The sequence below is a fragment of the Microcaecilia unicolor genome, chromosome 3 (genome assembly GCF_901765095.1).
Source record: "Microcaecilia unicolor chromosome 3, aMicUni1.1, whole genome shotgun sequence".
NCBI classification, from domain to species: domain Eukaryota; kingdom Metazoa; phylum Chordata; class Amphibia; order Gymnophiona; family Siphonopidae; genus Microcaecilia; species Microcaecilia unicolor.
The window spans coordinates 296,205,012-296,230,470 of record NC_044033.1 but is presented as its reverse complement, the minus strand read 5'-3'; the positions used below and the strand labels follow the sequence as shown (position 1 = coordinate 296,230,470).

General features: G+C 43.9%; 1 protein-coding gene across 3 annotated transcripts in view; it reads left to right on the top strand.

Annotated features, from left to right (window-relative positions):
- The window catches only part of TNS2 (tensin 2), a 336,420-nt gene that overhangs the window by 158,513 nt on the left and 152,448 nt on the right, over positions 1-25,459 (top strand). For all 3 annotated transcript variants that reach the window (XM_030198195.1, XM_030198196.1, XM_030198194.1), the window contains exons 6-17: positions 892-941; positions 3,416-3,587; positions 4,610-4,660; positions 6,803-6,925; positions 7,950-8,014; positions 9,544-9,627; positions 10,387-10,499; positions 16,409-16,469; positions 17,267-17,357; positions 18,731-18,860; positions 23,842-23,907; positions 24,517-24,633. In XM_030198195.1, the coding sequence (XP_030054055.1) occupies positions 892-941; positions 3,416-3,587; positions 4,610-4,660; positions 6,803-6,925; positions 7,950-8,014; positions 9,544-9,627; positions 10,387-10,499; positions 16,409-16,469; positions 17,267-17,357; positions 18,731-18,860; positions 23,842-23,907; positions 24,517-24,633 (1,123 nt within the window). The remainder of the gene's footprint in view (positions 1-891; positions 942-3,415; positions 3,588-4,609; positions 4,661-6,802; positions 6,926-7,949; positions 8,015-9,543; positions 9,628-10,386; positions 10,500-16,408; positions 16,470-17,266; positions 17,358-18,730; positions 18,861-23,841; positions 23,908-24,516; positions 24,634-25,459) is intronic.

Here is a 25,459-nt window from a genome sequence, read left to right as displayed (position 1 = left end):
GGAGGCTAGGATAGGGGAGGGCAGACTTATACGGTCTGTACCAGAGCCGATGATGGGAGGCGGGACTGGTGGTTGGGAGGCGGGAAATACTGCTGGGCAGACTTATACGGTCTGTGCCCTGAAAAGGACAGGTACAAATTCAAGGTAAGGTATACACATATGAGTTTGTCTTGGGCAGACTGGATGGACCATGCAGGTCTTTTTCTGCCGTCATCTACTATGTTACTATTTAAATTTTGAAGTTCACAGTGGGATTGTTTTTTTTTTTAGAGTGTTAAAAGCATTTTAAGGAATGGCATACAGGTGCAATGAGCCACTTCCCAACTGAGGCAGTGGGTGATGAAAAGGACAGTTTCTCAAAAGTATCTAGTGGAAACATGAAGGAGTTTGATTTTCAGAAATACACTTGCATTTTCCAGTGTACAGCTAAGCCACAGAGAAAGCAGGCAGAAGCTCTCCTGTTACTTTCTACTTGAAAATTAGGTACACAGTCCATGGGTAGTTTGTACCATGCTTTGAACAGCAGGTAATTAAAAGAAATGATTACTACCTAAGTGGGCTACAGAAATTTGCCTCCAGAGTGACATGCCCCAGGTCAGAATCAGGATTGAGCTCTGATCTATTGAGTTCTGGCCCATTAGTCTAAGCACTGGCCTGGCCACACTCCCTCTCCCTACCAGGGAGAGCTTGGAGGAGGAAGGAAGGGGAAGAAAACAGGCATCACAAAAAAAAGGAGAGTTTTATTTTATTCTTGATTCCTTCATTTTCTTGCCTAATTAATTAATTAATTGTTCAGGGAGATTACAAGCACACATTCACAATCTAGAAAGGCTCTTCGCTCCATTACAGTTTGATGTGTTCTTCAGTTTTTTCTCTTTCTCATTTCTGCAGGGTTCTACAAAGTCCTTGAACAGCCCAAAGCAGCAGAACACCCTGCCTCGGTGAGAATACAACCTTTAAGCCAATCGTAGACCAGATCAACAATAGTTCTCAGCTCATTGGGCACAGATTACACACTTCTCCTCCCTCTGTGCTTTATCATGGACCATACAAGTCCTGCTGTAGCATCCTTCTGCCTCCCTCCCCGTCCCCCTCCTCCCCAAGAACTTCTCTTCTATAAACCTGCCCAAAGGTCTTGTTTTAATTACCCCACTCTAGACCTCCGGGGGACCCGTGCCCACGGAGATGAAGAGTGGGTTTCAGAAGGCTCATTTTAAGTCTGTTAACCAGGACCTCAGCTTTCTGACTCCTGGTGTCTAGGTGTATCTTAGGGCATCTATTCTCCCACATAATGTACTAAGGAGTAGGAGCTTGCTTGCTTATGTGAACACTATTTGTGTAGGGGTGTTCAGAGAGATAGATATGCAGTCAAGAAATTTAGGCACAGACTAGGAAAGTAAGTGTTAGAAATAATCTTTATTCTCACCAATTGGAACTTCAATCTGGCACACTCATCAGTCAGAATCTCAGGTGGACCGACCGTAGTTCTGCCCTCTGGGTAGAGTTGGGGAAAATTCCAAACTCCGCCTAGATTTGCAGATCTTAAATACAATCTGCTGGCCATTCAATTCAATGGGCACTCAATTTTTTCATATGTGAATCATACTTTCTGACAGTTTGCTTAACCGCAGATCGGATGCCCACCTTCTCCCTCCTTTCACCGATTTCTTCATAACTGTCATTTCCTGAAGTGTAAACAAGTTTCTTAACATACAGAGATTAGTACTCATATCTCATGACCAGGACGCCATCTTTACAAAAGCAGACTCCATTTTATGAACCTAACTTCATACCATTTTTGCCATTAATTCCTCCATCTTGGCCCATACACTGTATTTGAATGTCACACTAGATCCTAATAAGGCTTGCCAAGCGGTCCTGCTTCTACAGGCACTCAGCTACAAGGCCATCATCAAATTTTCAGGCATAGTCAGTGCTTTTCAGCAGTCTAGGCTATAGAGCTCGGCCCACCACTATTCCAGTGGAGGGGTTTCAAGTTGTAACACATATTAACAGTCTCATTTCAACTGCACCAGCAAGGTGCCATATATCAGGAAGATGCATGTTCAGTGTAAACTCAGCTTGTGCCTGAGCTCAGCTTGTTTTCAGGCCCCGACAATCAGAAGCAAACGCAGGTGCTAGAGGCCAATACTAGCGCCCGCATTTGCTCCCAATCAATGATCAGAGGCGGCGAGCATGTATAACAGTGAGCTCAACAGCTCTGAATGCAACGAGCATGCAAATGCATACTAAACAATGCTCAGCAGGCAGTGTGCCAAATATTGGCACTGCTCCTGTAGCAAATCCTACACCAGCTCAGAGCTGGTGTTAGGGTTTGCGGAGCATTGGGGAGGAACGGGGAACCCTGCTCAGCATGCATTTGCTTGCAAGCAGGCCCCCCAACCCTCCCCTCCACAAGCAGTCCAGGCTCTGGTGGCTAGTGCCCCACCCCAAGCACACGGTGGGCAGGAGGTCCGGTGGGCCTCCAGCCCCCCTAACCTCCCCCCCCCCCCACCAGACAACCAAAAAGTTAAACTCTGGTGGCCCAAGTGGGCTGCCATCCAAACCCTGAGCTTCCCTGGTGGCCTAGTGGAGCCCTCCCCCCATACCTTGTACACTCCCTCCTTGCCTGCACTGCTTTCAAAATGGAGGTGCCCTGCCCAGTGCATCCTGGGATGCACTGGGCGGGGCTACTCTCTCCAACGACAAGATAGGCGGGAGTGGAAGGTCTCCGCTAGGCCACCAGAGAAGCTTGGGGTTCGGTTGGCAGCCCACTTAGGCCACCAGGGTTTACCTTTTGGGTTGTTGGGGGGGGGTTAGGGGGGCTGGAGATCCACTAGATCTCAAGCCCCCCCCAATCCCTTATGTCGGGGGAGGGGTGGCATATGGACCTCCATTTCCTTGTTTGACAGGTCCAGGCTTTTGACAGCCCGGACCTGTCAAACTAGTGCGGGAGGATTGTGCCTGAGTGCATGCTCAGGCACAATCCTCCTGCACTTTCCCCCTTTGATCAGTGCTAATTGTGTGCCTATATTTGCATACAATTAGCTCTGATCATAGGGGCAGTATAGCCCTGTGCTGTTTTTAGAGCACTGTTTGGAACAGCGTGGAGCTTCTGATCATGTGCCTATCAGCCACTTATGGGTGAGAGTGAAAGCCTGGCTTTCTTGCTTCAGACCCCTTTACAAAGGAAAAAAGTGTCCCAGAATAAGATGGCCTAGGTCAGTACCTCTCCCTGACCTTCATTTTATACTCTTTCGGCATGTATATTGTTGATGAAGATGGACTAGTACAGAGTCTCGCAGATTCTGCTGGTGAAGGTACATTGGGTGCCAGGTCTGACAGACTCTTGAGGGTGGGTTTGTTATCGCTCAGAAACAGAATGAACTTGGCTCACTCTTGCTTGCTGTCACAGGAGTTTCAGCCTGGATCACGTGATGGAGCGGAAATATGACTTTGACTTAACATACATTACCGAACGTATCATCTCAGTCTTTTTTCCATCGGAACTGGAGGAACAGCGTTACCGTGGCAACCTGAAGGAGGTGGCCCAGATGCTTAAATCCAAACATGAAGACAAGTATCTGGTAAGGTAGAAGAAGAATATGGAATGAGCTTATACATGTGCAGAGATTGAGTGGCAGGACAAGAGGTGGATTATAAATGACTTAAAATAAATAATATGATAGGCTTTGGTACATGAGAGAGTTCAGGTAGCACTGGGTAGGCCACAGGTGTCAGAATTTCTAGCTGTTAATGCAATACTTGAGCCATTAGACCAGGAATTGACAAACTCTGTCCTTGAGGGCTACAACCCGGTCAAGGTTTTCAGGATTTCCACAATGGGTATGCATGAGATCTAGTTAACACAGTGGAGGCGGTGCATTCAAATATATCTCATGCATATTCGTTGTTATAATCTGAAAACCTGATTGGATTGTGGCCCTTGAAGGCAGAGGTTTCACACCCCTGCATTAATAACCTGCAGTTAAGAGCTACAAGGCTTCAGTGCTTAAAAGAACTCTCCACCCTTTTGTAATACTTCTGAGTGACTGCTCCTTAGCAGATGCTCCAGCCTCAGGCCAGAGAGAGAGTAGCAAAAGCTGTGGGGCTTGAACTGATGTATTCTTGGTCAAGCACCGTGATGCTAATGAGCCATGATAATGAGCCACCGGCCAATTCCCGAGGTTAATTTTTTAAAATTATTTTTGTCTTGATCTGACAATTTCTTTTCCTTTCCTATTTATAACCTCTTCTCCTAGCTCAGCTCTTGCAGCATCATCGGTGACTTGGCCAGGGACCAGAGGCTGTGGCTGCCTCCAGGACCTAGCTAGCATGGCCACTGGTCTGGCCAACACCTGGTATTGTTGACTGATAGCTGAGACTGTTTTTCTTTTCTTGGAGGTTGTGAATGCTGCCTTTGTAGCATCACTAGCCAGGAATCGAACCTGGGTCTTCTGCAGAGCAGCAAATAGCACTGTCTAGAAACTGAGCCAGCCCAATTTTGTTTTCTAAGCAATTTATATTCCCCCCACCCCACACTGTAGTAACTTTAGTTTCATTGTTCCTGCCTCTGGTGAGACTGTCTTTTTTTTTTCTTCTCTTCCAGCTCTTCAATCTCTCTGAGAAGCGTTATGATATCACCAGATTAAATCCTAAAGTGAGTGTCTGTCTGTGTGCCTTATCTCTCTGTACCCTAGGACCTCACCTCTGTATTGGGGAGCCTCCTGGCAGTGCCCATTCAGCACGAAGAGAGAATATTTTCATGAGTTCTGGGCAGTAGCCATCCACTGCACTTCACAAGTACATATCCAGCACTTAGCATTCCACATAGCTGCATACCCCATAACTTCATTGAAACATTTTCCCAATCTTATCTGTATATCCCCGTATACCTGAGGCCATCCGGCTGTACATTAACACTCTGTAATAGTATTTGTATGCCCCATAATTGCAATACTCAAAATAATTCTTATTTCGTACTGATTTTTGGTCTGTGTTGCAAGTATTCGTGCTTATTGGCATGGACTTTTATCATTTCATCTATTTGGGTCTCCCCAAATTTCTGGTAAGGATAAGTCAGAATTCTGCCACTGAGTAACTCACAAGTTTAATAGGAGGCAAGAGTTTGTCATCAGCACTTGCAAAACTTCATTAGTTATTCATTGCCCACTGAGTTTAATTTAAGGTCTGCATTCCTAAAGTTCTTCAAAATGGGGTCCATCTTATTTGAAGGAGATGTTGAAATGCACAGAGACAGCAGAGCTGCCATGACACACACACACACGCATATACACACAGATTGAAAGGAATTCCATGAGCCATACTCAGCATGCTTTCCCCACTTTTTAACATTTAGATCATTGATGGGCAGATGATCAAAAGCCCTGCGCTGTTCCAAACAGCGCTCTAAAAATAGTGCTGGAAAAGCGCGGGGCTTTACTGCACCTATAATCAGAGACAATTGCATGCAAATTTAAGCACGCAATTCTCTCTGATCATGGGGTAGAAATGTGGGAGGATTGTCCTCCCGCATTGGTTTGACAGGTCTGGTGTGAAGCCTCTCCCAGCACATCCCACGATGTGCTGGGCAGGGCTGGGCGCCACCATTTTGCAGGCCACCTCCCTCCTCCAGCTTAAGGTAGGGGGGTGGGGAAGGGCCGCTAGACCATCAGGTGGGGGGGGGGGATTGACCCGCAGCCCACTGAGCCACCAGGAACATCTGAGGGATGTTGGGGGGGATTAGGGGCGATGGAGACCCACTGGATCTCCATTCCCCCCCCCCCCCCCCGAACCTATGTTGGAGGGACTGGAGGTCCACTGGACCTCCAGCCCCCTGTTACTAGGGAGGAGGAGTCACGTCGGAGTTCTTGCGGGGGTCTGCTGCATTTGAGAGGGGGGAATGGGGGCCTGCTAGCATGCAAATGTATGCTGGACAGGGCTTACTATTCCTCCCAATGGTCTACAATCCCTAATGTCAGTTCTGAGCTGGCGTATGGTTTGCCGCGGCCAGCGCACCAGTCTTTGGCACGCTGGTCGCTGATCATTGGGGATGAATAGGTTTAGCCCTGTTTTGCATGCATTTGCATGCTAGTTGCGTTCAGAGCCCACAAGCTCGGGGGCTCTGATCATGGGGCGGTAGCAAACGCAGGCGCTAGTATGGCGCTAACAGCCTCTAGTGCTTGTGTTTGCTTCTGATCATCGGCCCATGAGTTATAGCAGGTGTTTCCCTGTCCCTAGAGGGCTTACTATCTAATTTTTTTACCTCAGGCAGTCAATTACCCAAGGTGACAAGAAGCGTCAAGCAGGATCAGATGTACTGTTTTATTACACAACTACTGTTGAGGGTTCATATGTTTTTTATTTTATTGAGGATTGAGCATGTTTTCATTTGTTTAATGTTTGTCTAGTATTTTGTTTTGATTGTGTGTGTCAGTTAGCAGTAAAGCAGATTGGCAAGTGGGCTATAAATTTGGTAGAGGAATCACTCAGACTGTCTATTTCATAATCACTTCTAGAGATTTACTTGTGTACCTGCCTAACTTTTCTTGTACATTTGTCCTTCAGTCTCCTTTGGGAGTACATTCTTCTGACCTCTGCTTCATTAGTTTAGCTATTTGTACCCAGCCCTGGAGACACCCACATCTCAGCACTGAATCTGCATCAGTTCCTCTAGTCAGGCATAGCAGGGTTTGCTGGATGTTGACGCTGCTGGTAACAGCTGAGAATTTCTGTAGAGGGTGGAGTTGGGTTGGACCTCCTGCTCATTATGTAGCGTAACTTCTCTATCTCTGTGGCCCAGGTGCATGACTTTGGCTGGCCAGACCTTCACGCTCCCCCTTTGGACAAAATCTGCTCCATTTGCAAAGCTATAGAGATGTGGCTGAACTCAGACCCACAACATGTGGTGGTGCTGCACTGCAAGGTAAGAGATGTGCAAGGGATTGAAGAAAACTGCCTGATGGGGGAAAGATGGAGCAGAGGCCTGTACCTGGGTGCTGTTATAGTGTTCTCCAAGGCCCTTCACTAGGAAGGTCTCTAAATCGGAGGGGCCAAGATGTCATAACAGAATGGAGAGATTCTCAACAAGCAAGCTTAACAATCATCACTGCCTGGAGGGGCCACTCTCACCTAGGACCAGATGAAATTCCATTTTTCATACTTATTTGGTCTAGGGCATTAGCTTGGCATTGAGCCATTAAGGGATCCCACCCTAGCTCTAGAGTAGAGAGCTACGTTGGAATAGGGATCACAGGAATCCTGCGGGTATGACTTCCAGGTTTGTGGGATTCCATTCCTGCGTGAATGTTGCCAAAATCTCAGGTGATGCCAGAATGAGGCTTGGAACACACTTAGAGAGGCAACTGGCGTGCCAGATTGAGGCTTGGAACACGCATTAGTTGAATAATGAATACCACCAAAAAAAATGTAGGAGGCTGTTGGGGTCAGGAGGAAATAGAGGGTTGCGAGTAATATTGTCTACTCTTGTGGGTTCAGGTGGGGATGGGTGGAGATGGAGTGGATTTTAGCAGATACAGATAGTTATGGGTTGGATTTCAATGAGGACAGGCTTCAATGAGTGAAAATTCTGGCCCCGTGCAACTTTCTACTCTAGAGGAACCACCCAACGCTGAAGGAAGGCAGGAGATTATTCACTCTCCCTATTGCTGAGCCTGTGAACACTAACTCTTTTCCTCATAGAGTGAGAGGGGAGTGAGTTTTTACTGTTCTGCCAGTGACTTAAATCCTTGCTGTGGCCTCACCCGTGTTTCCTGGGATTTTCTTTCCTTTTTAGACTCGTTCTTCTAAATGTAGCAGTGATAAGGCTGAGAATAGGAACACTTCCTTTGGCTTTGATTGGGAAGGAATGAGTGTTAGATCTTTAGGGAAGGTGATGGGGAGCAGGAGGCAGGCTGAGCTGCTCTGATCTCCTCCATTCTCTGTCACAGGGGAACAAGGGGAAGACGGCTGTGATTGTGGCTGCCTATATGCACTACAGCAAAATTTCGGCCAGGTAAGCAAGGAGCCGTGAACTGCAAATATAGAATACCTCCATGAGATTCAGGGATTCATACCAACTGCAGTAATAATGCTTTAATGACCATTAAGTGATGTTTTAGGCATGGCAAAATTAGATTTGCCTATTTCCCCACCATGATACTCTGCTGCAGGCTATAGACTTTGCTCTTAAGATCTTGCACAGGTAGATGTGTTTCTGCAGTAAGACATTTAGGTCTCTGAAATGCGCAGGTATGGTATTGTGAATATTCAGAAGGAGATGGCTTGGGTGGCTTTCTTAACATGTTTTTTTTGTTTGGTTTGATTTGTTTTTCTGACACCCTTGTGGCACCTTAGCTCAGAAAAGGCCAGTTCTGAGTGAGCTGGAAGCCCAAAGGTACTGAAGGAAACTGCTGGGTCATTCAGGTCTTTATCTGCCATCATTTACTATAATACTATGATCATATCATCTGCTATGAGTTTTAATTTGAACAGTAGAATACTGGGGGTCTCTGGGGTCAGTGTTTACATTTGCACCCCCACCCGCCAACATGCACCACTTCACAAAGGCCCTGTACTCTTGTGTTTTTTTTACCTTCCAACTTCTCCTTCAGTGCCAGCCTCAGGCTGGCACCCAGGGCATAGGAGCCAACTTTTCAAAATTATTGGGGGTGCTAAACTCAATGGAAATTATCTCTCCCTGGGCACAGTCAAAAAGTTTGTTAAATATTGGGGAGGCTCAAGCATCTACAGAGCTGGCTCTGGGGCCATGATCCTCTCTCACTACCTCACCTCCCCTTGGCTTGCTACTGATTTTGGATACTTCTAGGAGCATTTTGTAAGGGTTACAATCAAAGTGGTTTACATATTATATACAGGTGCTTATTTTGTACCTGGGGCAATGGAGGGTTAAGTGTCTTGCCCAGAGTCATGAGCTGTATTAGGTTACTCCACTTGCACATTTCTTAGAATTGTATGATAACTTTTCTCCCTGTTGTTCAGCCTTAATCTTTTCATGTGTCTGTCTTCTACTCTTCTGTTGCCTGATTTGTGGATTTGCTAATTCTGGTAAACAGTATTCCTCATGAAGGCTAGGTAGGCCACACCTGTTTCCAGTTCTAAAACTGGAAATGCAGACGGGTATTGTGGGGGAACTGTTACCCTTTTTCCACCTCTCTCATGTTCACTGATTACGGACAAGGTGCTTCAGGTTACTAATACTCGGCATCATTGTCACCTTCTGGCATTACCTGTAATAGTGCTTGATTATTTTGCCTCATATCTGTGACTCCTGATTTTATTTTCTTTTTGTAAAACTTGCCCTCTCTTGCTTTACCTCTAAGGTACCGTAGGCCTGAAAATTAAAGAAAGGATCATGACCCATTTAGTGATCCAGTGAACCATTCCATGCAGATCATGAAATGATGTCAGGGTATTGTATGTAGTGTAACGGATTCCATGGTGTTACTAGTAGGATTGTACGTTATGGTGTCAAGTGAAGGAGTCAGCACCTCATTTATAGCTGTTTCCCTCCTGTTTGTACAGTGCAGACCAGGCTCTCAGCACTCTTGCCATGAGGAAGTTCTGCGAGGACAAGGTGGGACCTTACCTTCAACCATCCCAAAGCAGGTAAGCAGAGGACATGGATTAGGGAAGGAGAGATGGAGACTGGGACTGGAAGGGCAAGTGAGGGAACTTGGAAAAGATGAGAGGTAGATCTCTGAGCATCCTAAAGAGAACAGCTTATATGTCTCCAGATGTCTGTGTCTGTATGTGTGGACATTCTGAAGGTCTCTTACTTTTTTCTAATCATGGATAGCTGATTCACAGATTTTCCTGTGCTAAGCATTGTCTTTAAAAACCTTCGCTGTTAGCTCAGGCCACTGATTCCCTTGAGCTCTGGGTTTAGTTGACTTTGGCTGTGTCATGCTAAAAAGCAAGTGATAGGATAAAAACCACTAGAAGATTGGACCTCTTAACTACTAAAATGTTACAATTTAAGCAATGGCATTCTCAAACTCATTGGAACCTGGTTTCTCAAATCCAGTAGTTTAGCTGGGATTTTCTCTACACCAGTGGTTTCCAAACTTATCCTTAGGAAATCTCCAGCTATTTAGATTTTCAGGAGATCCACAATGAATAGTTATGAGATAGATTTGAATGCACTGCCTTCTCTAATGCATATTCATTGTGGATCTCCTGAATGGCTGGTGAGCCCTCTGGACAGACTTGGGAAGCACTGCTGTAAACCCATTCATGTATTCTGCACACCCTCCTCATTTCCATTCTCATACTGCAAACTGTCCCCCCTTCCCCCATCCAGAATGTCCATCCCAGGCTTTGACAACGCCATCTCCATCACAGGCATTTGCTCCCTCTCTCTGGCAGGTACATCTCCTACTTCAGCGGGCTTCTCTCTGGTGCAATCAAAATGAGCAGCGATACCTTGTTCCTGCACCATGTCCTCATCCCAATCATCCCAGATTTTGAGGCCTTTGGAGGTAAGCCTAGTCGGGAGGTCAGCAGTGAGTGCTTGAATCAGTGGGGGTGGGAGGAGTGGTGCTTTGGGCAGTCTTCCCACATTGAGTACAGATACCAAGCTGCTGGAGGGGAGTACACCCAAAGCACTGGAGGAATGTTGAAGGCTGAGAAGCTACTGGGGGGGGGGGGGGGGGGGGGGGACAGCTGTATGTATTATATAACAGGTTCTGCTTTATTGTATCCAGTTTTTCTTCCTTTGTTTCTTTTTTTTTTTTTACCAAGAGGAATTACAAAATGTATTGCAGTGGTTTAAAAGATTTTTGGTTTCTAGGTTGTATAAAATAAAACATAATGGAAAGTTATTGGATAGTTGGAGAAATCCTTGTGGAGTCCCAAATGGATCTCCTTTGTCACCTACACTGTTTAATATCTTCTCACATTCTTTGGGTTTGGAACTTACTAGAGAGGGTTACATCACTTACAGCTATGCTGCTGATATTACAGTGTTAATTCCGATTTACTCATCTATAAATTCAATATCATCAGTTGTTCAAAAATGTTTAACACTGATTAGGTCCTGGATGTTACACTATTGACTCACGTTAAATACCGATAAGACCAATTTTTACTTTCTGATAACAGTCCTGACCCTTTAGTGGATCATATAATGGTGGATCAAACTAGGTACGCACATTCTTCTGTTGTAAAGATACTGGGGATTTATGTTGATCAGAATTTATCCTTTAACTCTCAACTCAATGCTCTGAGAGCTCTTTCTTTCTTTCTTTTAAGGAATTTAAGATGCATAAGAAAGTATTTTGAATTTGAGCAGTTCAGATTATTGGTACAGGCATTGCTTTTGTCCTAGTTGGACTATTGTAGTCTTATCTATTTGGATGTACCTAGACAATTTATCCAGCGATTGCAAACAATCCAGAATACTGCAATCTGATTAATTTTTTCACTAGAGAAGCAGGATAAAATGTCTTCATATTTTGTTGAATTACATTGGTTGCCTATAGAGGCGAGGATTATATTCGAATTCTTTTGCTTTCTATATAAGATCTTAAATGGTGAATGCCCAATTTATATAATGGATCGTATGGAATTTATTTCCAATAATAGGGATATAAGATCATTTCACAATTCATGTTTGGCCCTTCCATCTATTAAGGGAGTAAAGAGATTTAAAATGTTTGATAGACTTCTTGCAGTTCAAGCATCGAGGTCCTGGAGTGATTTAAATATTTGTTTTGCTGCTCAGTTATTTTTTTTCTTATTCAAGAAACATGTAAAAATCTATATTTTTAAGAAGTTTATTAAAATTAGTTCTTGAATAAGATCCTCTGGAGTGGAAGAGCAGCTTAGTGGTTAGTGCAATGAACTTTGATCCTAGGGAACCGCGTTCGAATCCCACTGCATCTCCTTGTGACTCTGGGCAAGTCACTGTACTTGTATATACCATTTAAACCAATTTGAGTGTAGTGGCAAAAAGCAGAGAAAGGTGGTATATCATGTCCCATTCCCTTTCCCCTTGCTCTGTTTTTTGCTTCTCAAGAGACTGTCTTGGTTTTTTAATTATTGCAAATAACCGCTAAGTACCTAAAGGTATCAGTGGTACAGAAGTATAATATAATGTAACATAGAGTACAGGTAACAAGCATTATAACAAGCATCATAAATAAAAGGATACAGGTAAACTGTAAATAAGATACATAAGAAATCAAACTCTATGGATACTCCACTTGTATTAATTTTTATAATATGAATGGAGGAAGAAAAAGTAAAGGGGGAAAACAGAAAGAAGTGTTAATGCAGAGGGACAGGAAAACATAAAAGGATTTAGATTTTAAACAACAAACCAAAGGCTTTGAGGAAGAGTCCAGCTCATCTAAAGGAACTCATATTCGGTAATGAACCCCAGACTTTCTCCCAAGTTCTAGTATTATTGCATTTTATAGCATTTAATTTCTCCATCCTATAAATGTAATGCAACTTAACACGCCACTTAATCAAGAATGGGACTCCTGGGTCTTTCCACACAGCCACTAAGGTCAACTTTGCAGCATTTAGCAAATATCTAATCAAGGCAACCTGTGACTTATGAAATCCTGGGATATCTCTATTAAACATGAAGGCTATTCATAGTAAGATTAAGCGCTTCCGTTTTCTCTGTGTTCACCTTAAAACCCCAAACTTGAGAGCAGGTCTTCAGCTCAGACAGCAAATTAGGAATAGTAGTAATAGGGGAAGTCAAGGACAACAACAAATCATTGTCGACAAAGAGACTAATTTTATACTCACGTTCCCCCACCAGCACCCCTCTGACAGATGGATCAGACCATATGGCTCCATCACTACGGCAAATAATAATGGGACTAATGGGCAGCCCTATCTCTGGTACCCCTGGAGAGAAGGAACTTAGAGGAGTTACTCCCATTAACTCTGACACAAGCTCGGGGAGATGAATACAATCTCTGTATCCAGTGTGTTTTTTCTAGTGAAAAAGGTGCCGGTGCTCAAATGCCAGGCCACCTTTCAGGGATGGGGTGATCACTGAGGGACCCACCCCACAATAGCCAGACCCCCTGCAACCAGTCACAGAATCTATGACAAAGCAGAATTGGTGTGTAGAACCTGAACTCTATCATTAAAACTTGGGTTCCATGGGTCAATTTTAGCAGACAATGGAAAAGGTGCTGGTACTCAGTACCCCCAAGTACCCCCTCAAAAAAGCCCTGCTTATATCCAGCTATGGAAGGCTTTCCCAATCCCCCTAATGGTTAGTGCAGTGGTGTGAGAACCAGAGGAACTGGGATTGATTCTCACTGCAGGTCCTTGTGACCCTGGGCAAGTCACTTAACACTCCATTGCCCCAGGTACAAAATAACTACCTGTAAATATTATGTAAACTGCTTTGATTGTAACCACAGAAAGGCGGTATATGAAATCCCATCCCCCTTTAAGCAATACACTGTCTAAAACTTCCCAATAAACCCTGTCAAAGGCCTTCTCAGCATCAATACCTAACAGAAAGGCCTGGTGGTCCCTGTGACAAGCTAAATAAATCAAATTAATCATTCTGCAGCCTATCTCTTAGGTACAAACCCACCTGGTCTGGGTGGACCAGATTAGGCAACACTGTCCCAAGCTGTACTGCCAAAACATTAGCAATAAGTTTTCACATCTGCATTAAGGACAGATATTGGGGGGTATGACTGACAATCAGCTTTATCTTTCCCTTCTTTTAGTATGACAGGATCCAGCTTTTCTTACTGTATCATAACTATTTTATTTGTGCTGTTCTCTCCAGACTGTAATTGTATAACACAGTGCTGATGTAATTTATATTCACATTAAACCTTAAGCACATTGTGTCCTGCTATCCATGGAAAATGATGTGCTCTGATGGCAGATTTACAAATATGCTGTATTCGTATCATGTTATATAAGATAGCTGGTGAGGGTGAAAGCGTACCAGAGGTCCACTGAAGCTAGCTTTCTGTAAAAAAAAAAAAAAAATCTCATGATCATAAATGTGGTCACCAGCTGAAGTTCTGGGTCAGTGTGTTACCTGTGCCCTGTAATTAACATATCCATGCATTTCTTTGCCTACAAAATAGTACTCTGTTTCCTTGTGAAGTTATTTAGCACTCTAACCTTGGCTGCTTCCATTGGCGAAATGTACCCTAATTCCACATCTTCTTCTGTTTATAAAAGACAGCTGTGTGTACATCTGGTTTGTCATTTCGCTGCCATGAATGGTGCATGTGCAGCCTGTACATAGAGAGCTTGGTGCTATGCGTGGTCCAGCTGTGAAACAGGGAGTGGTGCAGAAGGTGGAGGTGATGTGGCTCGTATGGAGCCTGAGCCTTGGCAGACAGTGGTGTAAGAGAGTGCATCATTGAGGCGGGTCGCCCAGGTCTGGGTGGGCACTGGGATGGGACAGTATAGTGGGGAGGTGGCAGCCCGGTCTTGGTATGCAAGCAGTCAGCCCAATGCAGCTCAGCAGTGGGAAGTGACACCGGGGAAACACTCCTCAGAATAGGCATGTGTAGGGACAGGAGGAGAATTAGAGCCACTGTGTACACTTTCAGAGACATTTTGAGGCATATTTTCAAAGCACTTAGCCTCCCAAAGTTCCATAGAAACCTATGTAACTTAGCCTCCCAAAGTGCTTTGAAAATAAGCCTGCATGTGCCCATCTTTTCATGACAGGCCCTTTCAGCTAGTTCAGTACAGAATCCCTTTCCCTGAAAGTGGTGAAATCGTTCTCCCCAACAACACCCTTTTTCTGCAGGAGTACAAAGATCCCCTGTGTGATCCCCCTGAAATCCAATGATTTGTGTAGAACATCTAAATCTCTCCTCATTTGTTTCTTTTATGTTTTTTTTGTGTAAAACCCTGCAGTTTCCTCCTTTGGGCTTCCAACTGAGTCAGAATTGGAGCTGGGAATGGGCACCATGAGTCTTTATTTGCAGCACTTTGGTAGCTTTCGGGCTTGTAGGTGGTATATAAGAAACAAACAAAATAAACATACCTGGAGCATTCTCTGCTGTTATATCTCCCTCTCAGTTTACTTTAGTGTGGTCGTGGATGTAACAGTCCTCGTTCTCCAGCCGAAGACTGTCACAGCCATGGGCCTTCTGTCTGGCCAGTCGCTGCATTGATAACTTGGACTCCTTCCCTCCAAGGGTTCTGAACACCACCTGTGCCAAATCCACATTCCCAACCAACCAAGGCAGTGGAGGAGCTGAGCCAAGTATTTAACTCAGGTGCCTCCATCTGGCAGTGCACAGCTAGGTCTACATTGATTTCTGTCTAATGAGTGTCCCTAGTTTGGACATTCCAATCCAACTTCAGACCCTGCCCCCTTGTGGTTTTCTTGGCATGATAATAGGAGTAGTTTGCTATTGTCTTCTCTCAAGGGATGGAGGGTTAAGTGACTTGCTCAAGGCCACAAGGAGGCACCATGGAATTTGAACCTGGGCCTTTTGGTTCCCAGCCCAGTGCTGTAACCATTAGGCTACTCCTCCACTCCACATTCCAATCATGTACTTAAAACATCTATATGTCCTGTTCCAGGACCGGTATCTAAAACTGAATACCAGCATTCAAAAAGTGAACTGATAGAGGGCATCTAGAGTGAAAGAATTACATCTTTGTACTAGCCCCTCCCCCCAACAATAAGTTCTCCAGGGTATGCCAATTGAAGACTTTTCCATATTAAACCTTTGTTACTTCTCTACCCATTTGGCCTGCATGGTCTCTGTATCCCTCTGGAAGTCAGTGCTCCCACAGTTGTGCAAAAAACACCAGCATCACTGTGTATCCTGTCTGCAAATCTCTGATGAGGGTTCAACAATTGAAGCACATATCCTCACTGCCCCAGCTTAGCTTAATCTAAGTAGATCTCCTACCATTCACCCTGACCCATCAATCACCTCCTCATAAACAGAGTCCTGAAACACCATCATGCATAATTTGAAAATAGTTCAGCCTTGCAGCAAACATTTCAGCAAATCCAAATAAACTGTCTTATTTCCTTTGTTCTACTTCATTGATTCCTGAAATTATTGGTTACAGTGGTCCTGCAGCCCCTTTACTCCTTTGCCATGGCACTTGTGGATGAGTTTCAGCTGATCCCAGTGTGTTATTAACTTCTGCATAGCCGGGTCTTTCATTGTGTCATTTCCCGAAAAAAGGCCACTGGATTCATTCATCTTAAGACATATATGGCATACATGTATATGGCATTATCTGTCATACTGCCTGGAAAGCACTGAACTTACTTGGTATATTATGTGTTATCTGTGGAGTAATACCTCCTCCATTGCTGATTAGCTGGTGCTTGGTGGTATCTACTCCTGGGCTTACTTGGTGCAAAGGGCTGCTCTCCACAGATTGATGGCTCTTCTTTTCTTCCTAGGCTACTGCCCCTTCCTGAAGATTTACCAGTCCTTGCAGCTTGTCTACACCTCTGGAATCTAGTGAGTGATGGCCTTGTCTCATTGGCTGGACTTCAGTCACTTGTTTGCTGCTTTGGTGGTTCTGGAATATTCTCCCAGGATCCTTTATTCTTCTGTGCATGAAACTTTCCTTTACCAAAGCTCACATGCCAGATGTATGCATGGACCTCCTGCATGTATGTGTATGAACATTGCATGTACGACTGGGCATCATGTACAAACACTTTTCTCTGGAGGCTTGGTGGCTAAGGCAGGAGAGCGACTGGCAGCTTCTGCAAAATTCTCTGTTCAAATCTGGAAGTGGGCCAAACTACAGGAATGGATAGATTCCAGAGGCTTCTATTTCAGAATTTTTGAAAATGAGATAATACCCCAGATTGGGAATAATGGAAGCCCTGGTGGACAGTAGTGGAAGGAAGAAGTGTGGAGTCTTGGATTAGAACCTTTGCTGTCTGGTCAGAGAACAGTTGTATCTGGGGGAAGGCACAGAATGTGGTACCCACTTCATTACACCTCTGTTCCCTTTCATTTACCCTTTATTCCCCATATGGATCGTCCCTTCCCATTTGTGCCCCAAAATAGGCCATATTTTCTTCTCGGCGAGAAGGTAAATGGCAAAGATTTACTTTGACTCTTTTAGTTCAATGAGAGTTTTCTGCTCATTCCTTTCTGCTGTAAATTCCATCTCATCCTCTTTGTCTCACTCCAGTACATGGAAACTGTGCCAGCTTTACCCCTCTCTGCAGCTACACATGCTCTTCACCAATGGCTTTCTGAAGAATTTCATCCTGTTTTTGCTGTTTTCCCTCCTCCTCCAGTGTTTCTTTTGGCCGAAGTGCTCCTGGCTCAGGGAGACCACAGCTCTGCATCACCCTGGAGCCCGCATTGCTGCTGAAAGGGGACATCCTGGTGAGTGAGCATAGGGGTGGCTGGAAGCAAAAAGCCTAAAGAATTGAGCTATAGGGACTGGGGAAGGGGGAAGTGAGGAGGCAGTAAGGGAATGTCTCGGGAGTGGTACTAATGAGGTGCTAGAATCCAGTGAACAGGAAAAGAAGAAATATCTCTGCAAATCATGGAAGAAATATAGAAGTGTCGAACCCAAAGATGGACATCAACCACAGAGGTTCCACCAAATTAAATATATTAAAAAATGAGTTATTTTGACTGTGTCAATTGATTGATGACCTGATGTGGCCACGTTTCGGCTAAATGCCTGGCTCAGGGGTCCAACACCAAACAAACACATTTGCAAATCAAACATGAGACATGATGTATGTTAAAAAAACATAAATATAAATCAGCAATACAAGGGACTAACAACCATATACAGCCAATTAAAATTAATAACGTATTTTTAAAAAATACCAAATTGGTGAGAATAAAAGATGTAATAAGCCAAAATAGAAGAACAGATTTCAGCAATGGTACATCACATGTAAAGTTAAAAATAAAATAATCATAATAAAATTTTGCAGTTGAAATATGAGCCAGTTCATTGTAAGCAGAGCAAATCCAATCCATATAAAGAATTTATAAATATTCTTTAAATAATATTTTACAATTGTCAATAAATGAAGGGAATATACTATAAAAATATTCCCATTTTGTGTGCTGAAATCTGTTCTTCTATTTGTTGGACCCCAAGGCAGGTGTGTAGCCAAAATGCGGCTGCATCAGATCATTAATCAGTTGATACAGTCAAGATAAGTCATATGTGACCATCTGTGGGAAAAGATGATTAAAGTCTCGGATCCAAAATGTTGAGTGGCGAATTTTTCATGTCACGGGTCCATAAGCAGTCTGACAAAGTTATATGTTTGAACTTCTGTAACTTTTGAAAAACATTTTTTTCAAATAAAACACTGGGGTTTGGACTGTTGTATTACAAATTGTTTGCTGTAACAGAATTCATTAAAACCTAATTTTTTGTTTCTGGTGGCTTTAGTCACCTTTTCCTAGAGATGGTCACATATTTTAATACATTTAACTTGGTGGAACTTCTATGCTGAAGTCGAGTTTCAGGGCTTCCTGCAGAGTGACCCCTTGGATCTAGGTCACCAGGAACTGCAAATCAGATTTGGTTTTTCAACTTTTGAGTTTGTCATATTAACAAAGATCAGGAATGCCTTAAAACAGAAGCTGAAAAGCTATATGTGGTCAGGTATTCCCCAGATGGTTTCAGAGGTTAGATTGAGCCATTTTATAACACAGGTCACTAAGAAATACAGTAAGTAATATATGAGGATGCTTGTTCCAGTAACCTTATTCCCTTTCCTGTGTAGGTGAAATGTTATCACAAGCAGAGCCAGGGCCAGGACCGGGACGTGGTGTTCAGGGTGCAGTTCCACACTTGCACGATTCATTCCTCCCAGCTGTGGTTTGCAAAACAAGAGCTGGATGATGCTTGGATGGGTGAGTATGTGGGTCAGCTGAGTGTCTGCAAGTACGTGTGAATAGACACATAGAGATATAGGATAATCCTTATACGTTTGAGTAATGATGAGTGCATATTCCACATTTGCATAGATAAGGCAGTGTTGCTTACCTGTAACAGATGTTTTCTGTAGACAGCAGGATTGATCAGGTACACAAGTGGGTGCTGTCATCTGATGATGCTGATACAGCTGTGGTCTTCCGGAGCTCAGAACTTAGTGAAAACTTCTGAGCATGCATGGCCTTTCCCATGTACCAGCAGTCTCCTCATCTCCTCCATTTGTTTCAAAGCTCTGTGCAAACGGCTGTTGGGGAGGTGGGAAGGATCCTGTGCCTTATCATTCCTGCTGTCTATGGAAAACATCTGTTACAGATAAACAACATTGCTTTTTCGATCAACGAGCAGGAATGAGTTAGGCACACAAGTGGGTGACTCCCAAGTTTGGAGCTGCTCAGCAATAAATTCAGTCTTTTGAGCAGCCCACATAGTCAAATGCGAGGATTATAAGGGCAGATTAGCCAGCACTGCTTGATACTGTCCTGTGCTGAATCCTAGTCCAAAAAGTGTGCAGCAAAAGTATGAAGAGAGGACCAGGTAGTTGCCTTGCAGATGTAGTGAACGAGGCTACTGTGACTGATGTAGCACTAATGTGGAGACTTGACCTTAGGGTTGAGAGGAATAGATGCCTTCTGATAGCAAAAGTGTATACAAGATGCCAAACAGTTTGCTAAGGTTCGTTTTGCAACTGGCTTACCAATCCTATTTGGGTCTCGGCTGGACAGATTTGGATGACAACAACAGAAGGAGAACAAAGCCAGTGCCCGGCAGGCTTCTACAGTCTGTGTGCCCTGAAAATGACAAGGACAAATCAAGATCAAGTATATATATGTAGTATCACATCATACCTTATGCTATGATTTTATCTTGTTGAGCAGACTGGATGGACCGTACAGGTCTTATCTGCTATCATCTTTCTCAATGATGATGCAGTTCTTTTCAAATAGCAGGCAAGAGCCCATTTATATTCTAAGGCATGAAGAACTTTCTCTCAGTGGTTTGAATGAGGCTTTATTTATTTATTTATTTTGCTGCATTTATATCCCACATTTTCCCACCTATTTGCAGGCTCAATGTGGCTTACAATATAATACAACTACAATCACATTGATGGAATAGAGAATCAGAGTATATATAACAGATAAGGTGCATAGGAATATTATGGTAATTGTATTAACGGAGAAGAATTTCAGAATTATTGCTGTTAAGGTTCATACAAAAATGATGTTGAGGAGGAAGTGACATCATCGCTAAGGGATGGCAGCCTGATTTCAGAGCTCTGCTGAGAACAGAGTAAATAAGTGCTGTAACCCCGAAAAATGCGGCGATTTTGCGAGTGCAGAGGCTCCTGTAGTGTATACAAGCATGGCAGCGAGAAAAAGACTCTCCAAGTTTAAATACCTGCCGGATGGATCCTGATCCTCGAAGTGTGCTGGGCCACGAGCTAGCTTGAGAGGATCCAAGATGGCTGCTGGAGATTCTGAGTCAGACCCTGATATCGAGGAACCAACAGAGGAAGAGGCTGACTGTGGTAAGACAGCATTTATTCGCTGGTTTAAAGACTTAAAAGCTGAAATGGTGGCCACAAGAACCAGTATCCAAAATGCAGTTGCAGTGCTGCATGAGGAGCTGAAGGAGATTGGGAACCATGTGGCAGAGACAGAGGAGAGGGTGGAAAATATGGCAGAGGAGGTGTGGGACCTGCAGAAAGATCTTAAAGCAGAACAGCAGCTGAGACTTAGAATTGCAGTTGGAGGATTTAGAAAACAGATCTCGAAGATGCAGTTTGCGATTTAAAGGGATCCCAGAGGAGGCACAGTTTAAGGATGTGGTGAAAGTAATTCAGGACCTGTGTAATTTTATTATGGACCCGGGAAATACAGGAGGAGAAGAGCAAAACTCCAAACACATTAAAATTGATCGGGCCCATAGGAGTCTAGGTCCCCAAAGGGGAGGACAGCCTAGAGACATTGTGGTTTGTTTTCATGAATTTGGAGTAAAAGAGGCAATCTGGAGAAAAGCCCGGGGACTGGGTGAGATTGCCTGGAAGAATTGTAAACCCTAGATATTTCAAGATCTGGCCAGGAAGACACTGCAGAGGAGGAGAAAATATAAGGAGATCACCAGATACCTGCAAAAAGAGGGACTGAGATATAAGTGACTTTATCCCCTGGGCATGCAAGTCACAGTGGGTAATAAGACCCGGAGATTCCTGTCTACTGAAGGAGCTTGGAAGTCTTTGAAGGAGATGGGGTGCACAGATTTGCCAAACACAGCGAAACAGACAGACAAGCAGCGGACACCAAGTCCTAATAACAGTAAAGAAGGATGGAACAATGTGCGTGGAGCGAAGGGGCAAGGGTCCCCGAGTTTGGATAGCCGCTGATCTAAAGCCAGCGGAGTGGACTGATCATGGTGGCTGGAACTACATTGGATCTCACAGGATAATAGTATTATCTACTGACTGAATGTCAGTCCCTATAGGAGGGAAGTGACAGGATGTTTGGTTACTATAGGAGGTATATAAGCAGGGGGGCAGCGCATGAGGAGGGATATCAGAGGGGCAGCTCTCTGGCGATGGCTCAATTCCTCAGGGACTGATCTGGCAGAGAGGGAACAGAGCCAGATGCATGGGGGGGGGGAGGAGGGGGGAGGGGGGAGTGGGGAGGAAGGTTACAGGTGGGAACATGGAATGTCAATGGTCTGAATAACCCTGAGGAAAGGAGCATTGTATTTAAAGAATTGAACCGTTCTTGGGAATCTGGGAGCCGTATATACAATCATTGGCACCAAAAGCTCGTAGCTTTATCTTAAATTGTCTGTAACCTTCACCACAGGGATTTTTTCTATTTTTTGTGGATTACGTTGAAGTTGAGAGGGGAGGGAGGGGTTGGGGAGGGTGGGGACTACACTTGTACTAGGTGGTTGGGGATGAGGGAGGGAGGGGGAATAATTGAGGCTTAATATAATAGCAAGGAGGGCTAAGTCCATGTGGTACACACCTATGTTTACCTGTTACAGCTACTATTAGGTCATGGTATAGTTGGGGGAGGTTGTTGAATTCTGGTTGAGTACACAAGTGATAACACCTAGAGCTGAACCCCTTGGAGTTGGGAGAGAGGGTCATCAGAGCACAGGCCCTAAGGCTCCTCTAGGGGGGGAAGGCGGTTTTAGCATTGGTACTCAACGCAGGGCTTTGGAAGATGCATCGGTTACTTTAAGGGGATGGGTGCTATGACTATAACAGCTGACGAATTGTTGACAAGCAAACTTTCTTGTAATGTATGTTTCCCCTGTGGAATGGCCTTTAGCAGTGTTAACTATGTTTCGTACCAACAATCTTTTGCAATTTAAGTACATTGGGGACGGTGGGAGGGAGGGGTAGGGGAATGGGGCAAAACTGTAAAAATGTTTGATGACTGATTATATCCTTTAACTTGCCTATAGAAGTTGTGATGTTGGTATTTCTATTTTGACCAGAACGTGAATATTCTAAATTGTGTTTGTCATCAATAAAAAAGTTGAAACCTTAAAGAATTGAACCGGTTGAAATGGGACGTGATTATGTTACAGGAAACCCACATAAGGAAACAAGATGAACACTTGCTTAGAAGTAAACAATTGGGTGACTGTTTTCTGTTGGCGGAAAAGGGGGGGAAAACTTGGGGAGTTGCCATCTTTGCACATCTTAGATTTGTTCAGGAAGATATTTTCAAAGGGAAATAGGGAAGATGTTTAGCGGTGAAAGGGAAGATAGGAGAGTAACACATTACTCTGGTTAATATATATGCCCCTAATAGTGGACAGGGTGCCTTTTTTGAGTCCATCAGGCCAGAACTCAGTGCATTTGGGAAAGGTCAGATAATACTGGGGGGGGGGGGGGGATTTCAACTTCACAGCCTCAAATTTAGACCACTCTCTGGGACGAGCTGAGGGAACTAAGCAATATAGGGGGAAGTTTCTTAAGCTAATGGCAGAATTAGACCTGGTAGACGTTTGGAGATTACAACATCCCAGACAGAGGACTTACACATTTTATTCCCATCAGAGAAAATGGGAAACACTGTTCATTAAGGTGAAAAGACATGAAAATCTTAAATAAAAACTTGGGATGGGCCTGAAGGATGACTTTTGATGGAAGTATGTATATGGTTCATAAGTAAATTTCACATCGTGATCCTTGACTTATGTTCATTTAAATGCATACTGTTCCTACCTGTATACACTTGATTACAAGGGCAAATAATATAAAATACCATAAACGACGAACAGGTAGTTTTCTTCCAAGAGCAAATTCGGCATCCTGTTTGAGGGTTCTGGAACATGTGGTCTTGCAGTCGTTTGTGATAGATAGCAAATAATCTTGCATACATACTGGGCTCGATACTTAGCTGGCAGTGCTCAGCATTTTGTTAACTGCTGCCAGTGCTAAACCTGGAAATTCAGTGCTGGGCCATGTCTGTTCTCCGGCATTGAATTTCCAGGTTTGCGGAGCCAGCTAATGCATAGCACTTAACCGGCTATGGGTTACCACATAAAGATATGACTGATTTTTATGCAGTCCTATTTATGCAGTTAACCTGGCCGGTTAAGTGCCGATATTCAGCACTTAGCCAGCCAAAAGCTGACTCCATCCCCCACCCCCCACCCCAAAAAAAAAAAAAAACCATCCCCAAAATGGCTAGTTTTGAGTTTAGCTCTAACCAGTTAAGTGCCACTAAAAATGACTGGTTAGCCCTGAACAAGCGATTTAACTGGCCAGAGCCTTTCGGGCAGCAGAAGAAGGATGAGGCAAGTAAAGATGAGAGAGGACATGAATAAGTGGGAGTTGGCATGACTTGAAAGGAGTGAGGGGCATTCTGTGCCTTCCTTGTTTATAATCCCACCTTCCTTGTTCTGCAGATGACAGGTTTCCATCCAGTGCCACTGTGGAGTTTGTCTTCTCATCTGGCCCAGAAAAAATTAAAGGTGAGTAGAAAGGAGATCTCATCTTAACAAGAAGGAAAAGGAACCAGAGACAATCCTGGGAGGGAGAGAGAGAAAGATTTTTGTCCTGCTGGGTTGGTTGAAGGAAAGCATTGGCTCCTGGTATCCAGAGATCTTCAAACTGCTGTATGTTGGGATAATCATTGCATGACACAAATAGCCTTGTAGAGCTTCCTTCAGAGATTGTAAAAATCTGTTCCTGACCTTCAGAAGTTAACTAGCCTAATTCCTCTATGATTTAGAATTTTGATAAATCTAATCACTCTCTGCTGCACATATTATCCCGGTGCCTAGAAAATAAGGGGGAGAACCTTCCAGCAAGGCCATATTTCTTTGGCTCTGTAAAGCCTCTTGGCTGTACCCAGCCTCTTTTTTTGGCTTCAGAGGGGCCAGCATTTGTCCTTTCTTAAAATCTTTATCCAGTCACATTCTTTATCGTAGGAAGGAATATTGTTTCCTTTCCACCCTCTCACCCTCTGAAATATACCTCCTATTCTTTCAAATTCTGGGAGCCCCAGGTCTGCTGTCTCCTTCTTTTTTGCTTCAGAGATTTCCCTGACCAAGATTCCATCTTTCTTTTGCCCTGGAAAGGTCGCGAGACCCTGCGCAATGCCCCAGATGTGACAGTAGATTACAACATCACAGACCCTCTTGTGCGCTATGATTCCTATGAAAACTTCAACCTGCGTCATGAGGACAGCCTGGAAGGTATGTGGGAGTCAGAGTTATCAGAGCATGGGGAGGAGAAGGATGGTCCAGTGCTGTGAGGCTCATTCTAATTTTTTTCCACGTGCTAAAGCCTTGAGTTAAATCACATTATATCCTCTACACCTCTTCAACAAACCATTACAATGTCTGCTGCAGTTACTTACCATTGTTACTTCATGCCTTCATGTGCACTACTGATTACTCGCCAGTATATTAGCTTTGTGTATATATTTGGGGTCTGGATATGTGTGTGTTTGCTGATCTTGGCATCGGTGTTTTGATTAGCCAGGTTTGAATACAAGATTGGCTATGCGCAGCTTCATATGTGAGTTTTTATGTGCATGTGTGTAGTCTGTATGTATTTGCATGTATCTGCCAATACTACTGCAGGTAGGTCTGTATGGGTAGCTGGCAAGTGATGAATGCACAGGTATTTACTCACCAGTCTCTGAATAAGGTTACCAGCTGGCTGGGTTTTTCTTTTCCGGAAAATTGGTTTTAGCCTGCTACATGCACTGACATGTACTTTTCAATTCCCTAATTTAAAGAAAAGCTTGACTAAAAGGGACATTTTCAGAAGTATTTCTGTGGGTTGAGCAATGCGTTGTGTGGCAATACATGCTTATAAAGTGCTGTACCCAATATGTGACTACATTTTGTGCCCACACCCTGTCATTCTAAAACTTGGCACCTAAATTTAAGTAATGCAGTCTTTAATGATATAGTAGAAAGAAATTATCACATACACAACCCACAATCCTGCTGATAAATTAATCAAGTTGGGTGAGGGGGGTCTATGGACTTAAATCACTGGAAATCTAGAAGC